This window comes from Mus pahari, chromosome 3 (genome assembly GCF_900095145.1).
Source record: "Mus pahari chromosome 3, PAHARI_EIJ_v1.1, whole genome shotgun sequence".
NCBI lineage: Eukaryota > Metazoa > Chordata > Mammalia > Rodentia > Muridae > Mus > Mus pahari.
The window spans coordinates 103768962-103793179 of record NC_034592.1 but is presented as its reverse complement, the minus strand read 5'-3'; the positions used below and the strand labels follow the sequence as shown (position 1 = coordinate 103793179).

General features: G+C 40.8%; 1 protein-coding gene across 5 annotated transcripts in view; it reads left to right on the top strand.

The window, feature by feature from the left end:
* Positions 1–24218, top strand: part of Tmem87a (transmembrane protein 87A) — a 49519-nt gene that overhangs the window by 23856 nt on the left and 1445 nt on the right. For 2 of the 5 annotated variants that reach the window (XM_021193221.2, XM_029536631.1), the window contains 12 exons: positions 650–711; positions 1911–2094; positions 3475–3574; positions 6257–6350; positions 7180–7251; positions 10183–10291; positions 11326–11384; positions 12319–12422; positions 17421–17494; positions 18030–18091; positions 20914–20969; positions 21421–21451. In XM_021193221.2, coding sequence (XP_021048880.1) covers positions 650–711; positions 1911–2094; positions 3475–3574; positions 6257–6350; positions 7180–7251; positions 10183–10291; positions 11326–11384; positions 12319–12422; positions 17421–17494; positions 18030–18091; positions 20914–20969; positions 21421–21451 — 1007 coding nt within the window. Of the gene's footprint in view, positions 1–649; positions 712–1910; positions 2095–3474; positions 3575–6256; positions 6351–7179; positions 7252–7796; positions 7866–10182; positions 10292–11325; positions 11385–12318; positions 12423–17420; positions 17495–18029; positions 18092–20913; positions 20970–21420; positions 21452–24218 lie in introns of all 5 variants that reach the window. The other 3 variants (XM_021193223.2, XM_021193222.2, XM_029536630.1) reach the window with 3 other exon arrangements.

The following is a 24218-nucleotide window of genomic DNA, read 5'->3' as shown; positions in this document are numbered from 1 at the left end:
ACTTGTGTGTATTCTTCTTGGGTTTGTTTTGGTTTTCATTCTTGAGTAAGGGTTCTGCTTATATAATTAAGCTGCCAGATTGTTTTAACATCTTATTTTACTAGGAAGGGTGTATTACTTATATGGATCATTATGAAATTTAAAAAAATATTTGAAAGTGACATCCATCTTTCAAGACCATAAAAAAATGAGTAAAAAAGTATTAGGGAATCATAATGGTGGGCAGAAGACAAGAATATTAGGAATGCACTGTAAGAAGTAGTATACCAAGAGTGTTTGAATTTAAAGAAGGTGAAATAGCTCTCGATGAATGACTAGCTCTCAGGGATGCCTTTGTGAAGCAGTGCCAGTCAGTATAGTCTTTAAAGGCTGTGAGTGTGCAACTGAGGAGGAGGTCAGTCTGTAAGTGCTTACAGAGTGTTGACAATGAGGAGGACCTGAGTCTTGAAAAAATCCAACCAACCAAATAAACAACTTTAAGAATAACTCATCATTTTCAAAAGTTACTATATATAATGCATTTTTCACCATGATTGAAGTACTTAAAAGTGAGTGATGAAACTTTTACTAATTTCATAAAATAAACACTTAATTGGGTTTTATTTGATTACTGAATCTATCAAATTAATTAAGATCTGTGTTTTGCCAGTGACTGTTGAAGTAAAGGGTCCCTATGAATACCTTACTCTTGAAGACTACCCACTGATGATTGTAAGTCAACATGTCTTTTTAACCTTGTCAATAAATTAATATGAAATTGTCTGTTTTGTAGCAGTATCAAGGATTATCCCAGTGCCATTCAGAAAATGTTACTTGAGGTTTTGGTGTTAACTTTTTAAATTAGATTTTCTTATTGTACATTAGGAGTGTAAGTGTTCTGCCTGTTTATTCCGATTGTGTACTATATAAGAACCTCGTGCCGGCAGAGATTAGACAAAGTCATTGGATCCCCTGGAACTACAGTTAAGGCTATTGTGAGCCCCTATGTGCATGCTGGGAACTCAGTCCAGGTCCTCTGCAAGAGCAACAGTTGTTCCTAACCACTGAGACACCTCCCCAGCCCCTAACTTCTTACTAGACAGTGACTTTGAGAGAGTGTCTGTAGCCCTGTGGGACCCCTTTATTTGTAGGATGAAAATGTCATGACTGTTGTGGCCTGGAGAATCTCAGTGGCCACCTCACAGCTCACATTTGGGCTCTAGAACAGTGTATACCCAGCTCTGGGCCCGCTCACAGTGACTGAAGCATGCATCATCTTCTTTATGTGAGCGTGCAGACTGCATAAGCCTGTGCTGAGGACCTGTCTGTTTGCAGACTTGTGTTCATGATTCCTCTCTCTTCCCTTGCCTTTAGTAGTTTTCCTCTTCAGTTGTGTTTCTTGAGTCATGACTCAACGCCCCAGCTTGTCAGGTCTCTGTTGTCTTCACTGCTGTCTTCATTTTATCACTGAATTGTGAGCTAAAAAGGCCCAGTCAGTGCAAGGAGCAGGCACCTTTTTTTTTTTTTTTTTTTTTTTTGGTTTTTCAAGACAGGATTTCTCTGTGTAGTCTTGGCTGTCCTAGAACTCACTCTGTAGACCAGGCTGGCCTTGAACTCAGAAATCTGCCTGCCTCTGCCTCCCGAGTGCTAGGATTAAAGGCGTGCGCCATCACTGCCCGGCAGGAGCAGGCACTTTTGAGGACAGGTATTTCTGCAGTCTGCCTCTAGACTACATAGACTACATCATTCTAGATTTGACTAGATCATTCTTTCTTATTTATTAGTATTACATGCTAGAGATACAGTTATTTTTCAAAGAGAAGGTAGAGACTGTTTGAGGTTTTTATATTTATTGTATGTTTATTTTAAATCTGAATACTTTGTTCTCGGCTCTAATTCTGCTTTTTATTTCATTCCCTATTGGGTAACAGTTTTTCATGGTGATGTGTATTGTGTACGTACTATTTGGTGTTCTCTGGCTGGCATGGTCTGCCTGCTACTGGAGAGATCTCCTGAGAATTCAGTTTTGGATTGGTGCTGTCATCTTTCTTGGAATGTTTGAGAAAGCTGTGTTTTATGCAGAATTTCAGAATATCCGATACAAAGGAGAATCTGGTATGTTTTAAAAGGTGCCATTTTAGAATTTTTGTTTATTTTGTGTACATGTGTGGGTTCCCGTGCATGGCATGCCTGTGGAGGTCAGAGAACAACATGTGGGAATCAGGTCTCTCCTTTCACCATGTGTGTCCTGGGGATTGAACTCAGGTCGTCAGGTTTGACTCTAGGGACCTTGACTACTGAACCATCTTACCAGACCCAAATTTTCCCCCCTCCTTTGAGTTTTATATTTTTAAATGATCTATATGTGGGTGGGTAGATGGTACGTTACATGCACATAAGTGCAGGTGCTTGTGGAGCCAGAGGGATCAGATCCCCAGGGATCCAGAGCGACAGTTTTGGATCACCCAGGTGTAGGTGCTGGGGACCAAACTCAAGTCCTTTGTAAGAGCACTACAAACTGGTAACTGCTGAACCATGCATCTCTCCAGCCCCAGATTTACCCTTTTTTTGATACTGGATGAGATGCATACCAACTTCTTTCAAGTCCCTAGTGGTTACATAGGTCTGCCTTTCAGTTACTTTTAAAATGACCAAAGCAGAGTCATTGTCATTGTGACTTTTCCTTTTAATCTTGGATTTCAGGAGTACAAAAATTTTGTATGATGCAAAAATAATTGTGTTGAAACACAGAAAAGTGGCCCTTTAGGGAATGATTATCATATTTCTTGAAACTCAGTTGTGGTTGATAGCCAAGGCACCCCTAAGGAAGAAAGAAAACATGGCCAATTTAGTTGTAAGATGCCACTGATCTCAAGACACATAGATATTTGCACCAGCGTGTTTAGGGGTGCATCTAAGACCTGGTAAAATACAGTAATACAAGAAAATGGGAAGGTTCTTATGGCTTAGTAGGGTTGACTGGTAATTACAAAAATATTTGGTATGGTAGTTTATTAAAATAGTTTTAATTTCCTCTCTGACTGTTACTAATCATTGTTGCAAGATACGCTAATAAGGTGTTCCCTGGGTCTTTGGAGAGACTTGAAAACAGATGCAAAGTTGAAAAGTATGCACATGCACTAGGATGTATGTGCATACCTTTCTGTGTATAGCCGTAGTTCAGTGTGGAAGAAAAAAAAAGGTAGGGAAATTCCCTTGATAGTACAAACTTTCTGTATAGGGTAAGATAGTCTGCTAAGGTTTTAGGGAAGTTGAGTGAGTTGATGAATTTAGCATACCTAGACTGTTGTGCACATAACTGAGTTCATTAGTGATATTAGCCATATGCTTATAGAAATTGTACAAGAGATATTCTCTCTGTAGTAGGTCTGGTACTGTGTTCGTTCTGAAAAGTAGTAGAGACCTACATTCTAGTACTTGGATTATGTATTTGGTTGAAACTGGAGTATAGTGCTGTTTCTCTTTCTTTCATAGTCCAGGATGCCCTGGTCCTTGCAGAGCTGCTCTCAGCAGTAAAACGCTCACTGGCTCGAACCCTGGTCATCATAGTCAGTCTGGGATACGGCATAGTCAAGTGAGTATCTGTTTCTGAATGGAATGCCGATTAGACTGAAACATGCTGACTAGACAGTGCTGGTTCTGAGAAGGTTGATGAAAGAAGTAGCGAGCAAGGAAAACATGTCTGAAGTTTTGTAGGTGTTAGTGTTAGAGATGCTACTTTTCATCTTCCTAAAAACTCACAGTGCATCTGCAGAAAGACTGCACTGGAGCAAATAATGTAGAAAACCAAACTTTACAGTGAACTCTGTCGTGATCATGGGAAATGTTTTTGCAAATTACATTTATAAAAATATTTATTTTATGTTTATGGGTGGTGTGTGTGTGTCTGTCTGTCTGTCAGTGTGTCTGTCTTTGTGTGTCTTTGTGTGAGGATACCTGGAACTGGAGTTTCATATGGTTGTGAGCCACCATGAAAATGCTGGGAATCAGCCGGGCGGTGGTGGCGCACGCCTTTGATCCCAGCACTTGGGAGGCAGAGGCAGGAAGATTTCTGAGTTCGAGGCCAGCCTGGTCTACAGAGTGAGTTCCAGGACAGCCAGGGCTACACAGAGAAACCCTGCCTCGAAACCACCCCCCACCCCCCCACACACACACAAAAAGAAAGAAAATGCTGGGAATCAGACTCAGGGTTCTGCAAGATTACAAGTGCTCTAAACTATTGAACATCTCTCCATCCCACAAACAAGATTTTTTTTTTTTTGGAAAGAATAATCACTGTAATTATTTAAAATTTTTAAATTTTTTTTAGTTTAAAAAAAATCTTTGACCCTATCTGAAAAAAACAAAAAACAACAAAAATGACTGCAGCGTGCAATGCTGTAGTCACTGCGTGCATTGCTTCTTGTGGCGTCTCATCACCGCCATATACCTGGCCCTCACTGTTATAGCCCCTGCTGTACAAGTGGAAGATTTGGGGTTTACAGTTGTAGAGGAAGAGAGCACAGACAAAATTGAAGTAAATGAGTTAAATATCTAATACACAGTGAAAGGTACTGTAGTTCACAGGAAAGCACGTGAGGAATGCCAGGCAGGAGTTGGACCTTGGAGCTGTAAATAGGACAGCCTGGGAGAGCTTCCCTTAGTGGCACCCACGCCAAGTTCTGAGTAAAGCAGGGGACTGTCAGTCCACCTAGAGAAAGATTCTGAGGTGTGATTGGATCCCGTGCATGCTTTGAAGGTGGAATAGTGGAGTTTCATGATGGTCACCTGTGGGATGTAAAAGAGAAGAGGGACTGCGGATGAGGCCAACTTGTGGTCTGCTCCCAGGGCAGAGAGAATTGCCATTTCCTTAAGTTCAGGAAGATCAAGGAATTGGCTTGGCACAATGGCAAGGTCAGGAGGTTGGCTAGTGGAGTGAGGCCAGGGCCAAGGTAGAAGTTTGATAGTCATCAAGATGTAAGTATTACTTAAATCATGACATTGCACATCGTTACCAAGGAAGTGGGTCTGGAGAGAGGGGCAAAGACTGGGGGTTTGGGTATATATTCTATTATTCGAATGCCAGTGCCATGGAGGAGAGTAGCAAGTAATGGTTGAAGGCAAGAGGCAAACTGAAGACAGTGTTCCAAGAAGGAGTTCTTTTTTTTTTGCTTTGTTTTGTTTTGTTTTTCGAGACAGGGTTTCTCTGTGTAGTCCTGGCTGTCCTGGAACTCACTTTGTAGACTAGGCTGGCCTCGAACTCAGAAATCCACCTGCCTCTGCCTCCCAAGTGCTGGGATTAAAGGTGTGTGCCACCACCGCCCGGCTCCAAGGAGAAGTTCTTAATGGAATCAGATGATCAGAGAGGTGGGGTAAGAAGACTGAGAATCAACTATTGGTTTAGTTGATGAAGAGTGTTAATGACTGTAGCAAGAGCAATTTGGGTGAAGTGGTAGTGACAGGAGCTATCTCTTGAGTTAGAGACTAGGAGAGGGATAGTTCAAAGACACTTAAGTAGAATAAGAGTTTAATGGCTAAAATTTTGTTTAAATATTTAAATGCCTTGTAAGTGTGATAAAGATTTCTTGAATGTTGGACTTACAAGAGCATGTATGGAGGGCAATCTGTAGGACTTAGTTTTCTCCTTCATCCATGTGGATTCTGGGGATTAAACTCAAATTAGCAGCCTTGGCCACAAGTTCATATATCTGCTGAGCCATCTCGCTAGCTGCATGGGGTTTTTGTTTGTTTTTAAAGTCTTTGTCTTGTAAAATACAAGCACAAATATTTACAATGTTTATATTTTTTACTAGCTAGTGTGAAAGGATGGAAAATGAGTGGTATGTGCATGGAGTGGAACTAGCCATAGACTGGTTGGTGTTAAGACTGGATGTTGGGCTTTTTTAATTGGGGGTTTTTATGCTGTTGAATGTTTCAAATTTCTCATGTTTGTGTGTATGTGAGGGTGTGCGTGTGTGTGTGTATTGTGTGTGTATGTATATGTGTGTGTATGTATGTGTGTCAGTGTGTGGGGGTGTGTATGTATGTGTAAGTGTGAATGTTTGTGAGGGTGTGTGTTACAGTAACAGGGGACCAGATCTTGTTCTAGTATTTCTTGTCATCGTTTATAACCAGTCAGGAGTGGTTTTATTTTCCCTTTCAGGAGCAATGTTATTCCTGATCGGTGCTCTGTACTATTGGCCTCTGGTGCTGTTACTTCGTATGTTACTGGTCTTGCTGCTTCTGTAAATGTCAGTTGTCTCTGCTTCCTTTTTAGGCCTCGCCTTGGAGTCACTCTTCACAAGGTTGTGGTGGCAGGAGCACTTTATCTTTTATTCTCTGGCATGGAAGGAGTCCTCAGAGTTACAGGGGTCAGTATTGTTTAGAATGAATTACTTACTTATTTTTTTTTTAGTCTGAGTTTCTGTGGTCGGTTAGTGTCGTATTTCTAACTTGAGTCAGTGAGTGGGTGATAGTGGGCTGCTCTTGTTGCCCATGGGCTCTGACTTCCAATAGACAGATTGAGGTTGGGCATCCTTTTCTTAAGTGAAGTGTGAAGGGAGCAGGAGTGTTTCACATTTCAGAGTTTTTTGATTGTAGAATGTTTGCATAGCTCCTTTCGGTTGAGCATCCTTTAATCTAAAAATTCAACATCCTAAAATTTAAAGTCTATAAACTTTGTTGTGGGCTTGGGGTTTTGAATTGGGGATGCTCATCTTGTATAACTCAGACTTTCTAATCTCATATATTAGAGCTTGATAAATTTAGTATATGAGCTGTAATTATCTTCTTTCCACCCTTCCTTCAGATTAGTAATTATTTGGTTTCAAAAGCAACAGTGTTCTCTATTTACCCAGAACTTAAGATTTGAAAACTTAAATGCAATTAAGTTTTACACAGTCCATTGCCAAGGAAGAAGTAGTCTTCCTGGGCCATTTCAGTTATTTTGTTTTAAAAAAAATCAGCTTGTCATAACCCATTAGATTCAAGTGCTAGGTTCTGTACACTTGGCTTTGCCCTTAGTAAAACTGAGTGCATTTAGTTTTGTGATAGTTCCCTTTCCGTACAATACTTCATAATTGTAACTTGTTTTTCAAACCACACTGTCCCGTGCCCTGGCCTCTGAGTACAGTCTCTTTAGACATTGAACAGTTCTAACCCTCTGTCAATTTCACTTTCTCTCCTCTACCATTACTATAGTATTTTTCTTACTCATTGGCTCTGATAGTAAGCCTGGCCCTCTCTGCAATTGATGCCTGTATTATTTTATGGATATCCTTTAATAATTCTCTGGTGATTGGGTAGTTAGAATTATATACAAAACATCTTAGATACAAACTTATAGAAACTAAGGATGCTGTTTTGTGGAAAGATTATTACTTATATTTTAAGCTATTATTAGTAACATTTCATTATGTTATTCTGAAAATCAATAATTCTTAGTATGTTAATGATGCAATAATTATTTAAAATGTGAGAGATACCTTTTTAAGATTTTAGTCTAAAAATAATAGTAGGAAATCAAAATGGGATAGGGTGATAAACACAAGGCCTTTTTTTATGGTGTCCTCACATGGGAACTCTATGGTAGAATTCTCAGCAGTTTTGGTGAGTTGAGAATACTTGGCAGTTTGTGTGAGTCATTTATAGCTGCATGCTCTCTGCCGGTGTAGAAGAAGGGAGGAGGAGGCTAGCCCTGTGCTTTTCTGGGTTCGTGTGTAGACCCATTCCTGCTGACTGTGTAAATGCAGAACCATGTGCTGGTCTCTCCTCCTGCTCTGTTCATCTGTTTTCATCCTCTTTTTCTTTGTCTGCAGGCCCAGACTGATCTTGCTTCCTTGGCCTTTATACCCTTGGCTTTCCTAGACACTGCCCTGTGCTGGTGGATATCCTTCTCATTGGCTTGTTTGGTGGCCATTCATTTTCTCCCCTTGGAGATGGGCTTCCATTAATCTTTCTGTTGATTTTTTTTCTTGGTCTGGGAAATGGTTTATTTTATATGTGAATGGCCTGAGGGCTCAGGTAAGCAGTTCCATTTGTTTTTGTATTGTCGTTCCTAAAATCACAGAATTTGGTTGCTAAGCACAAGATAAAAATGTCTGCCTTCTCTTTTTAAGATGGACCTTGATTTTGGGTTTGTTCTTTGTATTAGAATCATTGGCTACGCTGATCTTGCTCTTTCTTTTAGTCTCTAGCAATTATGAATTCTTTGACACCTGTGAACAGAATTTGATTTCTAAGATGTGTTTAAGAACTGTTTAAGGGGGTTGATCCTCCCTGTCTCATAACTAGGAAGGCAGGTTTCAGCCCCTGAAGGGTGAGTTTGTTCTTTTACCTACAACCTGCCTATCACTCTACAAATGTTGATTCAGTCACAGAGTGACAGCAGATAAACAGGTTTCTATTCCTATTCCTTAAACATTTGTATAGTAGGGAGTTGACCTCTTGGGTTCAAGTTTTTGGGATTTATCTTGTACGGGTATTTTAAATTTGTTTTGTCTCTATGTGTATGAGCATATATGTGCAGTCGTACAACATTTTCATCCTGATATATTGTGATGGTTGTGAAAAGCATAATATGAGTGGGGTGATGGTGGTTGTACATTTTTAATCCCAGCACTTGGAGGGGGGGGGGGGGGGGGGAGCAGAGACAGGCAGATCTCTGAGTTCGAGGCCAGCCTGGTCTACAGAATGAGCTCCAGGACAGCCAGGAATACACAGAGAAATCCTGTCTCGAAGAAAAAGGATAAGAACAAAATTATAATTTTGCAAATTTTAGTAGATTGCCATATAGCACAAAAGACTGAAAATCAGGTGTCTGAGTCCAGATCAGTATCTGCCAAGTACTGTGATCCTTGAGTTCTGGGAGAGGGAAAAATACGGTGGACTTAGAATCTAGGTGGACAGGCACAGGGAGCTCTTGCTCCCTTTAGTTTTCTTTTCTTTTTCTTTTCTTTTTTTGATTTTTTTCAAGATTTTAGTCTAACTGGGCAGTGGTGGCAAATGCCTTTAATCCCAGCACTTGGGAGGCAGAGGCAGGCGGATTTCTGAGTTCGAGGCCAGTCTGGTCTACAGAATGAGTTCCAGGACAGTCAGGGCACACAGAGAAACCCCATCTTGAAAAGACAAACAAAGGTTTAAATTTTAATTGCGAGTATATTTATGCATTGTGCACATGAGTACATTGCCTGCAGAGGCCAGAAAAGGGATGCTGGATCCCCCTGATTTGGAGTTGCCAGCTGTTGTGAGCTGCCTGATGTGAGAGCTGGGAATCCTAGCCCTGGTTTTCTGCTGGAGCAGTATGTAATCTTAACTGCTGAACCGGCTCTCCAGGCCCTTTGTAATTTATTTTTAAAATTGTATTTGTTGAGGTAGGGAATGCATGCTACAGTGCACATAAGAAGGTCAGAGGATGTCTTCCTAGGAAGTTCTGTCCTTCACCTCACCTCATGTGACTTCTGGGGATGGAACTCAGCCTGTCAGGCTGGAGTGCTGGGGGGGAAGCATCTCTACAGCTGAGCCTTCTCAGCCCCAGTGCCTTCATTTTTCTGACTGCACCTCTGATACTTAGGGATAAGAGCAGCGTCATCTGTGGTACTCATCTTTTGTCTTCTTCCTGTAGGAGCTCCTACTTGGGACTAAAGTTCTTAAAATGAAGCCTCTCTGCTTTGGTAGCTGACTGGCCTGGAATCCTCAGACAGTTGTTGGGTTCTCTTACGTAGTTCACAGTAGTGTGGGTAGCTGGTGGTGCTAATTGTGGACTGAGTATAGGACTCTGGAAAGCTGTGGGCACAAGTGTGATCATGATTAGCTAGAGTGGATTAGCTAGGTCGGAGGAGGACAGAAATACCCATGTAAACCAAAATGGTGGTACCCTGCCCTGTGCATGTTACTCACTTGATCATCTCCATGGTGGCTTTCATCGTTTACAGTTCTTCTAGCAAGCCTATATTTTTCCTTGATTCCATGTATTTTTCCTCTTATTTCTTCATTCTCATCCTCATTCTGTAATTTTTTTCTTTCTTACTGAAATAATTATTTTCTTATTAAGCATGGTGAGGTTGTAGTATTTGTGAGAGAATAAGTGAAAATAAGAGCTGTAAGTTTCTAGATCTGTAACTTTACAAGTATGCTCCTAGATCCTAAACTGGAGGATTAATGTACTTACCATTTTGAATGTTCAATTCCTTGACTTGCAAACACATATTCATTAGCTTAACTCAAACCATGAAGCTATTAAAACTTCGGAGGAACATTGTAAAGCTCTCTTTGTACCGACATTTCACCAATACGCTTATCTTGGCAGTGGCAGGTAAGTTTGGAATGTTTTAAATGTTACATCATGATCCTGTGGTTTCCTTTAGAACAGAAATTATCTTTATTTGTTATTTGTATGGTGTTTTGCCTGCACATGTCTGTGCACCATATCTGTACCTGATGCAGAGCCAGAAGAAGGTATGGAATCCCCGATAACTGGAGTTATGGACAGTTGAGAGCCTTCATGTGGTGCTAGCAACTGAACCTGGGTTCTCTGGAAAAGCACCCAGTGCTCTTTTTTTTTTTTTTGGTTTTTCGAGACAGGGTTTCTCCTTTTAGCCCTGGCTGTCCTGGTACTCACTCTGTAGACCAGGCTGGCCTCGAACTCAGAAATCCACCTGCCTCTGCCTCCCGAGTGCTGGGCACCCAGTGCTCTTAACTGCTAAGCCACAACAGAAATTCTTAGCCTGAGTTGGTTGTTAGAGAAAGTCTTGTTTTCCATTCAAGGAAAGCAGTCATAGTTCTGGTACTTTAAAATATTTATGATCTTTTTTAAAAAATAGATTCAAGAGTAGGAGAGATGGCTCTACCAAATGATTTCTGTGTAAGTAATAAGGACAAATTTGGATCCCTGGTCCTCATATGCAGAAGCCAGGAAATGGCTTAGTAGATAAAGTACTGCCATACAAACATGAAGCCCCTAGGACCCGAGTAAAGAGCCAGTCGTGGTGGTAATCCTAATGCTAGGAAGGTAGAAACAGGAGAGCCCCTGGAGCCCGCTGCTCAGTTAGTCTTCCCTAATTGGTCAACTGTGAGGCTATCCAATCAGTGAGCTCCAATTTCAGTGAGAGATACTTCCTCAAAAAGTAAGTTAGAGGAGGAAAAAATTACTTTGATAATGATGTTAGCAATAGTATGTATTATGGGCCTTGCTGATGGTAGGTGTTTAATAAATTTATATTGAAAATAACTAAGTGATCGTAGTGTTTTTTGTTCAGGAATATGGAATTGTTTTATCCAAGATCAGTGAATATAATTGGGGTGTAAACTGCCATTCATGTTCTGACCATGTTTTTCATTTCCTGCTAGCATCTATTGTGTTCATCATCTGGACGACCATGAAGTTCAGAATAGTGACTTGCCAGTCGGTAAGTTATAAATACATCCAATTGTGAGTATGATTGTGTTGATTATATTACAGTCCGTGATTCTTAGAAGGTGTAAGAGTTTAGGACTTAGATTCTGCTCCTACATAGTCTGTGCTAGGACTGTTTGTGTGTTTGTTTATTTATTGATCGTAGGGATTGAACCCAGTCCCTTTTGTATTCTAGGCAGGAGTTTTGCCACTAAGCCATACCCCCAGCCCCTAATGATAAGTTTTATATGACCATGCTTATCATAGAAGAGAATTTTGTGCATGGTACCCACAGCCTGTCATATTGCAAGCTTGCTTTAATTCAAACTCTCGGGCAGTGCTGAGCACCGTGTGAGAGTGATGCTAATTGGAGTAAAGTTGTGGTCTTTAAGTCCAGACATAATACTATGGGCTGTAGGATTTCTATGGACATATGCAGTGCCTTCTTTGGGTCACACTGATAAATGACAAAAGACAATTATAAAATTGGCAATAGGACCAGGCACAATGGCATACACTTTTAATCACAGCAGAGGGATTAGAAATTTAGCTTAATCCGGGCGTGGTGGTGCATGCCTTTAATCCCAGCACTCGGGAGGCAGAGGCAGGCAGATATATGAGTTAGAGGCCAGCCTGGTTCCTCATATATGTTATAATTTAAAAATTAGCATCCAAATGTTGCTTTCCCTGAGGATTCTGGGAGCTGTGGCACCTTGACAGGTACTCTGTGCAGTGTGCTGGTACCTTTGCTCTAGCCACAGTAAGTATGATAAAATAAGGAACTACTTTTTTTCCAATTTGATAGTCCCAGTACTTGCCTGGTGTCTAGCACAGTAGCTTTTGTTAAACACAGCTTCAGTGTATAAATAAGGGATTTTTGTTCTCTACCGAGGGGTTGTGAGCAGTGATAGTCTACATAAGGTGGTGTGCATTTCCCTCTTTTGCAGGACTGGCGGGAGCTGTGGGTAGATGATGCCATTTGGAGATTGCTGTTTTCCATGATCCTCTTTGTCATCATGATTCTCTGGCGGCCATCAGCAAATAACCAGAGGTACTTGGACTCTTATTATTTATCCTGCTGCCAGAATGACCCCTGTCAGATAGGGGTGGCATATGAGGGAAGCTGTCAGGACTTTGTTGCATAGTGGAGATGGGTTGACACACTCCTTCATGTCTTCTGTTACCTTGCTTTGTAGTTCTTGAAAGGAGCAGTAGGCACAAGACACCCCAAGACCAAGTTCTCAGAACAAAGGAGATTTATTTGCCCCAGAGGGACACAGGACAGGGAATAAGAGACAAAGACCGGAGATAGAGGCTAAGGGAGGTGTGTGTGTGGGGGGGGGGGGGGAATAAGGGAACAAAGGAGATGGAGCAAGGATATTTTTTTTGGAGGACTGAGCCTGTATAGAGAAGAGACAGGTGTGGTTCATAGGAAAATAGTGGTATATAAAGGTAAAAGAGGAAACCCCATGTTAGGATGTTTTGTTGTTGTTGTTTTTGGTTTATTTTTGATTGGACAAATCAATTAGGGTAGCCACAAGGGGGCTTTTGATTGCTGGACTTCAGTACTTTGATAGCCAGACCTTGGTAGTTAGCTTCAGGAAGAGGAAGTAGCCAAATTAAGGGACTAGAACTTGGTTACTAGCGGTAGGAATGCAGTCTAATGGTGTTATCAAGGAAGGCTGGCCAGAGCCATGTTTGTTGTGCTCTGGCCTACTGGAGCTCTTCAGTTCTGGCATCCTGTCTCTCTTATGTCTGTGAGCCTTAATTTCCTGTTTTATAGTTACTTAGGTCTGTTTCAACTCTGACAGCATCTTAGACTATAAATAGTTGGTTTAGATAAATACAAGAGAAAATAGTTGAGAATCTCTCTGTAGGCCTAGTCTAGCTTATGGTGATGATGGGGTAAGATGAAAGTCTGTTACTGACTCTGGAGTTCAGGTCATCATTTAATGGTATTTATTTAGTGCAGGCAAATCCTGGCTAGGAGCTGCCCCGTCCTCATCAGCACCCACACCTCTGTTCCCATTCCCCCCCCCCCATATTTAGATGGTTAAGAGCTTATGTTAAACCACATAACCCAAAGGGGGGGAGAGTAAGAATTTAATAATCAGCCCTGTGTGGTGGCGCACACTTTTAATCCCAGCACTCTAGAGGCAGAGGCAGGCGGATTTCTGAGTTTGAGGCCAGCCTGGTCTACAAAGTGAGTTCCAGGACAGCCAGGGCTATACAGAGAAACCCTGTCTCGAAAAAACAAAAACAAAAACAAAAGATTTTAATAATCAGATATGCAAATAAAAACTGGGAAAGAAAACAAGTGAAAATAGCTTTGCTGTGTTTTTAAAGTACACTCTTACTGTGTGTTCACTAGGGAAAAAAGTGAAATAATAGAGAAGATAAAAGGAAGCTGAAACAATACTGGTAGGGAGGAATGTACAGCTTTGGGAGTCTCTATTACATCTGTCCTTAGTTTGTTACTCAATAGCTCTAATTAGGTTTAAAGGTTTCCTTTCCTTTGTCTTTAAAGGTTTCTGAATTAGTCTTGCTTTCTTTTCCCAACATTGCCTGCATTCTTTATAACTTAATGTTAATTGCTTAGTTATGCTAATGGTGTTAACTATAAGAAGAACTAAACCTAAGATATAATAATGCCCTGTATATCGATGATGTACTCCAATATCCCCTTGTCCTGTTCCTCCCCACCCTGTTGTGTGACAGAATTTTTCCTTGGAAAACACATCTACCCACCCCAGATAGGAAGCAGCAGACCAAAGTACAGATGCTACAAAAGCACTTCGGTGAACCAATGAGTTTTATTGGGGTTATTTACAAGAATATGAGTGAAGGGTTACTTACAGAAGCAGAAATGATTCAAAAACAGCTGCATCACCAAAGCCACCCAGCAGGGGTGGCAGCTCACAAAACTGGGGACCTGGAGCACACTGCACAGCCTGCAGGTAGCTCCACAGGTTGAAGAGTGTCCTTTCCATGTGGTTCAGTTGTTCTAACTCCCTTCCAGGCAGCTGGCCTGGTCTCAGAATCTTTGTCCCTTACCTTATCTGAGAGTCTCCTTTTGTAGCTTGGCTGAGTCTTTTTTGCAGCCCAGCTTTCAGTATCTGAGAGGACTCTAAGGTTTTATTGCTTACTCTGGCAGGAAGGGTTTAGTGAATCTGATTGGTTTCAGGAACTTGTAGAAGCCATTTTGTGTTGTTTGCCTTCCTGTTTAAGGAACTTCCCTACAGAATAAAATGTTTCTTTCACTCTTTGAGGAAACTATTAAACAACACCCCTCACACTGCTTCCTTCATTCAACAGTTTTCTAAATCATATATATTTTATTCATTTATTAGTTAATATCTGCTCTATTATTCCATACCCCAAACAAACACCCAGATATGATCCTGCAATAGCAAAGAACTGTTCTACTTTTACCAGAGAAAGTCAAGGTCCAGAGTGTGGAAGAAGTGCCCAGAGAAGACTGGGCCAGTCTCCTGCTCACTGCAAACTTACTGCTTATTGTAAACCTGCCATCGTTCACAGGTTTAGTAATTTACTAGCTAGGCAAACAAAGGTCATTGCAGATATTAGGCTCTTGTTTGCTGTTTATTTGAAAGAAAGAATAAAAGATATCATAAGCAAAGCAAAGAGAGTCAGAGTGCTGAGTCTGGAGGGAACCACTCCAAAGCTTCTAGTTGTGTCTGCCATGTCCCTGGCAGTGCTGCTTTCTTTTGGTCAAATACATCACTGCCAAGTCTTGCCAGCTTCGGAAACCTGAACCCAGAGTTTCCGTTGGGATTCAATTACATACAGCTGTGTGGCTGACCTTACACTTAACATCCTTCCTGGTGGTCAGGCTAATATCTTTAGTTTCCATTTCCTGGATAGGTCAGAAGTAACATAGATATTAGTTCTCATATGACATGGCCTGCAGCCCGCTTTTACAGATCACACTCTTAGAGCCTAAAGGAAACACACCTTTAAAACCAGCACTCAAGAGGCAGGGACATGCAGATCTCTGAGTTCGAGGCCAACCTGGTCTACAGCGAGAGTTCCAGTTATTGCCAGGGCTACACAGACAAACCCTGTTTCAAAAACAAAAAACAAAAATAAGGGCCTTCTGAAGGCATGGAGATGACAGACACAGAAGTACCATGAATATATCTAACATATAACAACCAGGGATAGGGATATCTTTAAATAAGATAGGTATATTGTGCTAGGGATTTCTTTAAATAAGAAACTAATCTGTCTTCTAAAACCATTGCAGTTGCCGGTCCATGGAGATGAGTCATTAGTAAAGACACCTGGTACCACTGTGCCTGAAGACCTGAGTTCAGTTTCCACGATTCATGAGACATGACTCCTGCAGTTTGTCCTCTGACCTTCATGCATTATACTTTACCTGCACGCACACACACACACACGCAAATGAATGAAAAACATTATATAATGTTTTCATAGTTTTTGATGCTGTAACTCATTCAACCCTTTATGAGACTTGATAATTAAAAGATAATTGTGTATACTCTGTAGTATAAAAATAATGTGGCTACTAGTTAACCCATTTCTTCCTTAGGCAACCTTTTGGCATAATTGTTATTACACCTTAAGGATTCTTTTTTTTTTTTTTTTTTTTTTTTGGTTTTTCGAGACAGGGTTTCTCTGTATAGTCCTGGCTGTCCTGGAACTCACTTTGTAGACCAGGCTGGCCTCGAACTCAGAAATCTGCCTGCCTCTGCCTCCTGAGTGCTGGGATCAAAGGCGTGCGCCACCACGCCCGGCATACCTTAAGGATTCTTTAACTCACCTTCTAGTCGCATTGGTTATCAAAATCTGTGTTATAATTAGATTTTGTAGTATCTTGTATTAAACTATGGTTATGCTAGATTTAAGGTAGTTGCTCTCCTTTTTGGGTGGTAGTACTACAGGTTGAACCTAGAGCCTTATGTAGTCTTCCTTGGCGATCATCTCTGCCTTACTTTTCATTCTTACATTGTTATGTGGGCTTGACCTCATTTATTACGTTAAGTAGAGGCTATGAGAGGAGACCTCTGTCTTACTCTCACTTCAGATGCTTTTCAAACACCAGCTGTGATCTTTACCAGTTAAGTTAGCCAGGAGAGATTTAAAACAAATGAAAATGAAAATATTAGTGTAGGTAACAAGAAAGTGTGACGTCCAGAGTGAGGTCAAGCCTCACAGGGCAGCCAAGTCTCATTGCCAAGTCCCTTGGTAGTACTGAGGGGAGCGTACCCACGGGGAGGTTGACTGGGCCTTAGCCATCCTTGCAGCATTTAAAGTTAGGCCTTGGTTTTTGTTTTTGTTGTAGTTGTTGTTTTGTTTTGTTTTGTTTTGTTTTTTAACTCCACTTGAAGACCACAGTTTTAAATTAGAGTTATTTTCTTTTGTGTGATATTTGTCTTTGAAATATATCAGGTATTGTTTTAAGTACTTCATAGTGAGTTGATTTTTGTGGAGATTTTTATTGTTTAATAAAAGACAGGGTCTCACTGTTTCATCCAGGCTAGACTGGCTTTGAACTCGCATTCAGCCTCCACCTCTGCCTCCCTCATGCTGGATTACAGCTGGGCCGCTCACCCTGCTTGATTATACTTCTTAGAAAATACTACTGAGCCGGGCATGGTGGCGCACACCTTTAATCCCAGCACTTGGGAGGCAGAGGCAGGCGGATTTCTGAGTTCGAGGCCAGCCTGGTCTACAGAGTGAGTTCCAGGACAGCCAGGGCTACACAGAGAAACCCTGTCTCGAAAAAACAAAACAAACAACAACAACAAACAAACAAAAAAGAAAAAGAAACTACTACTGAGTGTTTGGCTTTGTCCTCTCATCTTCACTTGTACACGAGGACATTAAGTGACTTGTCTAAAGTCACAGTAGTGTGGCTCAGGCTGTCCTGCTACTCAGTTGATGGTGAGGCATTTAAGAACTTTGTGAAGGGAGGAGACATTGCAGTGGCCCTTTCAGCATAAGTCCGGTGATGTTCCAAGAGAGACTGCCCCCTTGTGGACCCCTGTTCCTGTCCCGTCAGGTTTGCCTTCTCACCGCTGTCAGAGGAAGATGAGGAGGATGAGCAGAAGGAGCCGATGCTGAAGGAGAGCTTTGGTGAGCTTTGAAGAAGACTCATTCTACCAATTTGTGCTCTTAGTTTTTTTTTTTTTTTTTTTTTTTCAAGGAAAATAATTCTAAAAGGAAAAAAAAAGTGAGTTTATCTGTTTGGTAAAGTTAGGATAAAGAAAGAATAGCAAGGTTTAAAGGTGAACCATAGCCAGGCAGTTTAATCCTGTAATGCCTTTAATCCCAGCACTTGGGAGGCAGAGGCGGGCGGATTTCTGAGTTCGAGGACAGCCAGGGCTACACAGAGAAACCCTGTCTCGAAAACAAACAAACAAACAAACAAAAAAAGTTGAAGCATGATAAACCGAGTGATTCTTCTATATTAAATGTCCAGGTTTCTTGTAGAAGTGAGACACAAATTTAGCTTTTAACTTTTTATTATAAAAGGTTAGAGTAGGGCAACATCTGATGCATAGTTCAGTCAGTAAGCTTAAATCTCTGAATAGGTTTTTGCTTTTGTTGCTGATGTGAGGAGAGTTCACCAGTTTATGAGGGGGTTGTTGTTTTTTCTTTCCTTTTGCAGAAGGGATGAAAATGAGAAGTACCAAGCAGGAGCCAAATGGGACTAGTAAAGTAAACAAAGCAGTAAGTGGGCACTTCCCTCCTTCCTGATCTTGGCCTGGGCTGCGCCATGGTAGAACCTAGCATGGCAGTGAGTTAGGCCTGAAGGATGATTTTAGTACATACTACATTTCCGTGTTCCTGCACATGGGTGTGAGTGGAGTAGGCTATGTGCTGTGCCTGTGTGCAGGTCAGATGACAGCTTTCAAGAGTTGACTCTCGCTTTTCACTGTGTGGGTTCTAGGGATTGAATCCAGGTCTTCCAGCTTGCAGCAGCCCCTTTACTGCCCTGCATTTATTTACCTTTACCACACCCATACTTACCCAAAGCAGTTACTGTAATCACTAGCAAGACTCTTATGACATTTTTCACAATCTTTTTAAAAAGCAACTGCAGTATTTGTAAGAACCCACAGAAGTAAAAGTAAAACACCTAAGTAGTTGAAGTGTTCTTGAGAAAAAGAACAAAGCTGAAGACATCACACTAATTTGGCTTCAAAATGTAGAACAATGGGACTGAGGAGGTGGCTCTGCTCTATAGGTAAAGCATCTCTGTGTAAGTATAAGTGCCTAAGTACAGATACCCAGGCCCAGCATCAAATGTCCCAGGTACCATGTGTAACCAAGATTTGGGAGGTAGAGAAAGGAACATCTTTAGTGTTTGCTGGCCAGCCCATCTAGATAATAAGAGTACTCCAGAGTCAGTGAGAAAACTTGTCTCAGAAAATAAGGTGGGTGTAAGATGGCCCAATGATTAAACACTTGTGCTGCCAAGCCTGACGACCCGAGTTTTGGTAGAGAACTGACTCCCCCAGATTTTTCACACAACTATAAGTGAATAAATACATTTTTTTAAAAGGTGAAGAATTATTGAGAAAGACAAATGCTTATATCTGGCCTGAGTACACATATACTCATACGTACTGCACGTACATGAACACATAGATACTTATATGTACACAAAATATTCCACAGGGAGCTAGAGCTATAGTTCACAATAGAGGATGTTCAACATGTTTGGGTCTCAGGTATGAATCACAGCACAACTAAAACCAACCTATTGTAATCAACTGTGAGCCCGTTTGACATAGTAGAGAGCCCAAAGGGTAAACTTACATACTTCTGGTCACCTGGATTTTGACAGAGGCACTAAGGAAAAGGAAAGTTTTTTGTTTTCCAATCATTAGTGTTGAAGAAACTGGAATTCTATTCAAAATGAGTTAGAGGCTGTAGGAATATAGTTCAGTTGTAGAATACCAGCCTCATGTGAATGAGGTCCTAGGTTCAATCCCTAGTACTTTAAGTAGGGTGATTGTAGGGGGTTGCTGATAAAGGTCTTAAATGTAAGGCCTGAAAGAAGAAAACCAGAAAGACACTGAATCATACTGTTCTGCATAGAGTTATTTAAATTTGTATCAAGTAGTCTAGGCCTCAGTCAAAAATAAGAGTCATCATACAGAGTTGCCTCAAACCAAAAAGGTGCTGTATGGCAGAGCAGTCAACAGGAGTGAGTAGACAACCACAGAAGGAGAGAAAACATGGCTAATATGTATAAGGAACTCAAAATAAGTCAGTTGCAGAAAAACATGCTGATTCAAAAGGGGCAAAGGCCTTAAATAGAAATCCTCCCAGGATTTGGAAGTCATTACAAATGTAATATATTTTAAAAATGCTCATCACAGATAATCAAGAAATGCAAAATAAACCCACAATGAGCTGTCCCCGCTGTGCTCTGCTCAATATGGGTTAGTGCGGAGAGTTCCTGAGAAATCAAAGTGAAGCTGCTTATTCCGTAACCTCGTAATCCTGATATTGAGCATGCAAGTCTGTGTGTGAGAAAGATGCCTGCATTTCCAGGCCAATTGTTGCAGCCTCAATAGCAAAGGTACTTCAGTTAAATTTTACTCAACGACCTGGGTATGATTGAGCCTTTAATTCCAGAACACAGGAGTCAGAGGCAGGCAGATCTCTCGGTTAAAGGCCAGCTAGCCAGGGTTACACGGAGAAACCCTGCCTTTAAAATCCTGACATTTTTAGGAACTGGTAAACTAGAAGACAGTTTCTTAAATATGCCAAGCCCAGAAAAATAGTTGTTGCATGATCTCTTATATGTGAACTGTATTGTAATGTTGAAGTCACAGGAAAAGACTTAGTGGTAGTTAGGATGGGGGCTTGTAGGCATAATGTTACTGTGCACTGTGTAAAGATCATCTGTGTGTTATTCAAACATTGAGTTCTGTATCCCTGTGTCTGGTTGCAGTCCTTGTTCTAAAAATCTTCTGTCTCAATGTTGTGTAAACACTGCTCTCCAGTTATTCCCTGTGATTAGTCAATAAAGAGCTGAGCAGCCAATGACTGATCAGGGAAGAAAAATGGCTGGACTTCCTCCCAGCCTGGGGAGAGGACGGGAAGGGAGATGGTCCAGGAGACATCATGAGGAAACAAGTGGAGCAGAGAAAGCTATAGAATGCAAATATCTTGGGAATTATGGCTGGAAGATAGCCAGATTTGCTCAGAAGATTCAGATAGATTAATACTGGTCAATTGTTGTGCCTTAGAACTATTAAATAAATAAAACAGTCCAATCTCCATTATTTGGGAACTAGCCAGGTTAAGAGAACACGGTAACATTTATAAATTAACACTAATACTAGGGAGATGTTAGTCAAAGGTATTTGAAGAAAAAAGTTGAATAGAATTTTCTGTCCTCATTTGTTATGTATGTGTGCTATGGAGGATAATGAAAGGCTGCTAAAAGAATAAAGGTCTTAGGAATTCAGATCTATTCTTGAGACAAATTATTTATTGGTATGTTTTAGTAATAGCTGATATGTGTATGTTCCCAGCAGGAAGATGATTTGAAATGGGTAGAAGAAAATGTTCCTTCTTCCGTGACTGATGTGTAAGTTTTTGAATTATTACCTTAAGAATCCTGTTTCAGTGTTAGTATTAATTTATTATTGTTTTCAGTGGGAAACTGAAGATAAGTCTAGTGAGAATATGAAGTATCAAGGAATGGTTAAAATATTAGGAGCAACATAAAAACAAAGTCACTCATTTGAATGATATTTCTGTTTAGGATGATTTAGCTCTTGGTCAGTCTAAAGTCCGTAGGCTAGTTCTTTTTAAAATTTCTGAGCTTTAATGTTCATGTGACATTAACCCTGCTACTCTGTAGTGTGTGTTTTATTCTTTCTTTATAACTTGAATAATTCTGATTATTTTTTATTTGTTTGTATCTTAAAAGAGATACAAATCTTAGCTAAGCTGTAAAAAAGCTTTAAATTTTGCTGGTTACCTATTGTCCTTCATGAACAGTTTGTGACCTTATTTAATATCATGTTTCTCTGCAGAGCACTTCCGGCCTTGCTGGACTCAGATGAGGTTAGTGATCAAATCATGAACTTTATCTCATTTATCTGGTAACTAAATAGCCACTCATGAATTCTCCATTGACGAAGAATCTTAAATGCCTACTGAGGAATGGACTGGTATGGCTGAAAAAGACAGGAATGGGCATGCAAAGATTCCTTTCTATATATCTTTGTGTACATAGTCCCTTTTCCAGAGTTACATGGTCAGACTTATGAATTAGAAGTTAGTAACAAACTAGGTGTGGTGACCCACACCTTTAATCCCAGAGATAGGCAGATCTCTGAGTTCGAGGCCAGCCTGGTCTACAGAGTGAGTCTAAGATGGCTAGGACTACACACAGAAAACTTTTCTTGAAAACAAACAAACAAACAAACAAACAAACAAAAAAGTTGGGAAACACTGAACTCTGTACTTTGTAGTTAGTTTGTCTTTAAGAAATTCAACTGTGGCCTGTTGAGATGGCTCAGTGTGTAAGAGCACCCGACTGCTCTTCTGAAGGTCCAGAGTTCAAATCCCAGCAACCACATGGTGGCTCATAACCATCTGTAATAAGATCTGACGCCCTCTTCTGGAGTGTCTGAAGACAGTTACAGTGTACTTACATATAATAAATAAATAAATCTTTTTTTTAAAAAAAAAAAAAGAAAACCATATTTTGAAAAAAAAAGAAATTCAACTGTATCCTACTCTAATCTTGGCAAAGCTAGGAATAGGGTTGAGAAAGGACTACCGGAAATCAGAACAAAGTTATTGCAAGTTATCTTTTACTAAATTCAGCATTTCTGTGCTTCTTTTCTATAAAATGATACTATAATTAGTATCTAAAATTTATGATGATTTAAATCTGTTTTTCCCCCCTTTAGATTTTGGTTTTTAAACTTTATGTGTGTGGGTGTTTTGCCTGCATGTGTGTCTGCACCACTTGCATATCTGGTGCCCTCAGAGTCCAGAAGAAGATACTGGATCCCCTAGAACTGGAGTTACAGGTGTAATAGTCAGCACGTGGGTGCTGGAAATTGAATCAGGTCTTCTGAAAAAGCTGCCAGTTCTCTTCCTGCTGAACCTTCTGACTGAGTTTTTAGTCTCACTGTGGCTCCATACAGTCCATTGAGAAGCAGTCACACGGTGTCTCACTGTTGCCTAGGCTTATGGAACTGACTATATACATCTTTTGAATGTTAGGGTGTTCTAATCATTGTAACAAAGTGTTTTAGGAACATTTTACCAGAGTCTGACTCTTCGTTGATTTTTCATTGGCCTGCTTTATGGCACTATAAAAATGTCAAATCCTTTAGCTGTTCTATCCATTGAAACAGTGAAAACTGTACCTTTCCAATCTGAATTCCTCCACCCAACACTTTGATTTCTGGGTTCCATTATTTTTTTTAATTTTTAAAAAATTTTTATTATACTTTTTTTTAAATTACTTTCTTTATTTACCTTTCAAATCTTATTTCCTTTCCTAGTTTCCCCTCCGAAAATCCCCTGTCCTCTCCCCCCTCCCCCTGCTCACCAACCCATCCACCACTCCCACTTCCTAGCCCTGGCATTCACCTATACTGGGGACCAAGGGCCTCTTCTCCTATTGATGACTGACTAGGCCATCCTCTGCTGCATATGCAGCTAGAGATATGAGTCCCACCATGTGTTTTCTTTGATTGGTGGTTTAGTCCCAGGAAGTTCTGGGAGTACTGGTTAGTTCATATTGTTGTTCCTCTTATAGGGTTGCAGACCCCTTCAGCTCCTTGGATACTTTCTCTAGCTCCTCCATTGGGGATCCTGTGCTCAGTCCAGTGGATAACTGTGATCATCCACTTCCATATTTGTCAGGCACTGGCAGAGCTGCTCTGCAGACAGCTATATCAGGCTCCTGTTAACAAGCTCTTGTTGGCATCCACAATAGTGTCTGGTTTGGGTGGCTGTTTATGGGATGGATCCCCAGGTGGGGCAGTCTCTGGCTGGGTTCCATTCTTAAGATACCTGGGTCTCTCTTGAGGTCTTCCTCTGATTTGTTTTTGCCATTGGTAGCCTTCCTTGGCCTCAGCTCTCTGGCTGTACTGTGTTCCATAGACTACCACATGTGGCATACGTGGTTACTGCAGTGCTTTGGGACATTGGTTTCACCCTTCAACATTTGTCTATGTGCAAGTAAGCATAATGGCTACCACAATGCGCTTTGTGTGGTAAGAAACACAAAATTCCTTATGGTTTTTGTTTTTCTTTTTCAAGACAGGGTTTCTCTGTGTAGCCTTGGCTATCCTGGAACTCACTTATAAAGTGAGACCAAGCTGGCCTCGAAGTTAAGGATCCACCTGTCTCTGCCCTCTAAATGCTGGGATTAAAAGTGTGCACCGCTATGCCCACAACCTTGCCATTTTATTTTATTTTTTTAGTGTTCAATCCTTTTGTGTGTGTGTGTGTGTGTGTGTGTGTGTGTGTGTGTGTGTGTGTGTGTGTAAAGGCCAGCGAGTCTATTTTGTTGTCTTCCTCTGTGTGTCTACCGTATTTTTTTAAACAATTTTTCTCATTGAATCTGCAACATGATATTTCTGACTGGCTGGGCAGTATGCCCCTAAGTTGGTTACTATTGCAACTTTTTATTTTTGTATTAGGCTAGGTGTATAAGCATTTTCCTGCACATATGTAAGTACATCATGTTTGTGTCTGGTATCTGAGGCCAGAAGGTACACAGACAGACTCATACACCAGAGTTCAGTTAAAATAAGATTTTCACATGTCTACTGTAGAGCACTGTGCTTGCATGTAACAGTATTGT